The sequence below is a fragment of the Phoxinus phoxinus genome, assembly GCF_949152265.1.
Source record: "Phoxinus phoxinus genome assembly, chromosome: 17".
NCBI lineage: Eukaryota > Metazoa > Chordata > Actinopteri > Cypriniformes > Leuciscidae > Phoxinus > Phoxinus phoxinus.
The window spans coordinates 32,732,746-32,735,245 of record NC_136892.1 but is presented as its reverse complement, the minus strand read 5'-3'; the positions used below and the strand labels follow the sequence as shown (position 1 = coordinate 32,735,245).

The following is a 2,500-nucleotide window of genomic DNA, read 5'->3' as shown; positions in this document are numbered from 1 at the left end:
AGGCTCCGTCGGTGCCGTTGATCATGTTGCACTCGTCTGAACTCCACCACTTTAACGCACTGACAAACAGAGCAAATTACCCAGAATTCAGTCTTCTCTGAGCACATGCTGATCGCTTGAAATCCATTCATGAATCTTCTGGAGATAAATGAGTTTCCTGCTGATTTTACCTCTGTCCGTTCCACTGGTTTATACGAGCAAAGTCCTGATAATTCTGCCTCCCCGTGAAGAACACGTAATCACCGTCATCTGTGCCATTTTTCTGAAACATAATCAATGACACGAGAATGAAACCGTTAACAGTTGCATTGATAACGTCAGCCACTGACTGATAGTGAAACTTCAACAGCAACATAATGAGCAACAAAATAAACTCGCTTAGGTTTTTTACCATTTCTTTTTTTTTAACTTATAAAGGCTTCATTTATTTGATTAAAAATACAGTAAAATCAGCAAAATTGTGAAATATTTTAGTTTACACAATATTGACTCACTAACTTACATCCATCAACTATACATACATCCATCCATCATACATCAATCCATCCATCATCCATCCATCCATCATCCATCATCCATCATCCATCAATCCATCCATCATCCATCAATCCATCCATCCATCATCTATACATCCATCCATCATCCATCCATCATCCATCCATCAACTATACATACATCCATCCATCCATCCATCATCCATCCATCATCCATCATCCATCATCCATCATCCATCCATCATCCATCAATCCATCCATCATCCATCAATCCATCCATCCATCATCCATCCATCATCCATCATCCATCCATCATCCATCCATCAACTATACATACATCCATCCATCCATCCATCATCCATCCATCATCCATCCATCCATCATCCATCAATCCATCCATCCATCCATCCATCATCCATCAATCCATCCATCATCCATCCATCATCCATCCATCATCCATCCATCCATCATCCATCATTATCCACTCAACATCCATCATCCATCATCCATCATTATCCACTCAACATCCATCATCCATCATCCATCATTATCCACTCAACATCCATCATCCATCCATCCATCATCCATCCATCATCATCCATCCATCATCCATCCATCCATCATCCATCCATCCATGCATCCATCCATCATCCATCATCATTATCCACTCAACATCCATCATCCATCATTATCCACTCAACATCCATCCATCCATCATCCATCCATCCATCCATCCATCATCCATCCACTCATCATCCATCCATCCATCCATCCATCCATACATCCATCCATCATCCATCCATCATCCATCATCATCCACTCAACATCCATCCATCATCCATCCATCCATCCATCCATCCATCCATCATCCATCATCATTATCCACTCAACATCCATCTTCCATCATCCATCATTATCCACTCAACATCCATCCATCCATCCATCCATCCATCCATCCATCATCCATCCACTCATCATCCATCCATCCATCCATCCATCCATACATCCATCCATCATCCATCCATCATCCATCATCATCCACTCAACATCCATCCATCATCCATCATCATCCACTCAACATCCATCCATCCATCATCATCCATCATCCATCCATCATCATCCATCAATCCATCCATCATCCATCCATCATCCATCCATCCATCATTATCCACTCAACATCCATCATCCATCATTATCCACTCAACATCCATCATCCATCATCCATCCATCATCCATCCATCCATGCATCCATCATCCATCATCATTATCCACTCAACATCCATCATCCATCATCCATCATTATCCACTCAACATCCATCCATCATCCATCCATCCATCCATCCATCCATCCATCATCATCCATCCATCATCCATCCATCCATCATCATCCATCCATCATCCATCATCCATCATCCATCCATCCATCATCATCCATCCATCATCCATCCATCCATGCATCCATCATCCATCATCATTATCCACTCAACATCCATCATCCATCATCCATCATTATCCACTCAACATCCATCCATCATCCATCCATCCATCCATCCATCCATCATCCATCCACTCATCATCCATCAATCGATCCATCATCCATCCATCCACTCATCATCCATCCATCCATCCATCCATCCATCCATCCATCCATCATCCATCCATCCATCATCCATCATCCTCCACTCAACATCCATCCATCATCCATCATCATCCACTCAACATCCATCCATCCATCATCATCCATCAATCCATCCATCTATCTATCCATCATCCATCCATCATCATCCACTTAACATCCATCCATCCATCCACTCATCATCCATCCATCCATCATCCATCCCCTCATCATCCATCCATCCACTCATCATCCATCCATCCCCTCATCATCCATCCATCCATCATCCATCCATCCACTCATTATCCATCCATCCATCCACCATACATCCATCAATCCACTCATTATCCATCCATGTATTTATATACACTGAATAGAGGGGCACAGTCAC

The 2,500-nt window shown here is 42.4% G+C and overlaps 1 protein-coding gene across 1 annotated transcript in view; it reads right to left on the bottom strand.

Moving 5' to 3' along the window:
• The window catches only part of scarb2c (scavenger receptor class B, member 2c), a 20,880-nt gene that overhangs the window by 13,510 nt on the left and 4,870 nt on the right, over nucleotides 1-2,500 (bottom strand). The window contains exons 5-6 of the mRNA XM_079587000.1: nucleotides 171-262; nucleotides 1-59 (exon numbers count right to left, since the gene is read on the bottom strand). The exon at nucleotides 1-59 is cut by the window's left edge and continues 61 nt beyond it. Of these exons, the coding sequence (XP_079443126.1) occupies nucleotides 1-59; nucleotides 171-262 (151 nt within the window). The remainder of the gene's footprint in view (nucleotides 60-170; nucleotides 263-2,500) is intronic.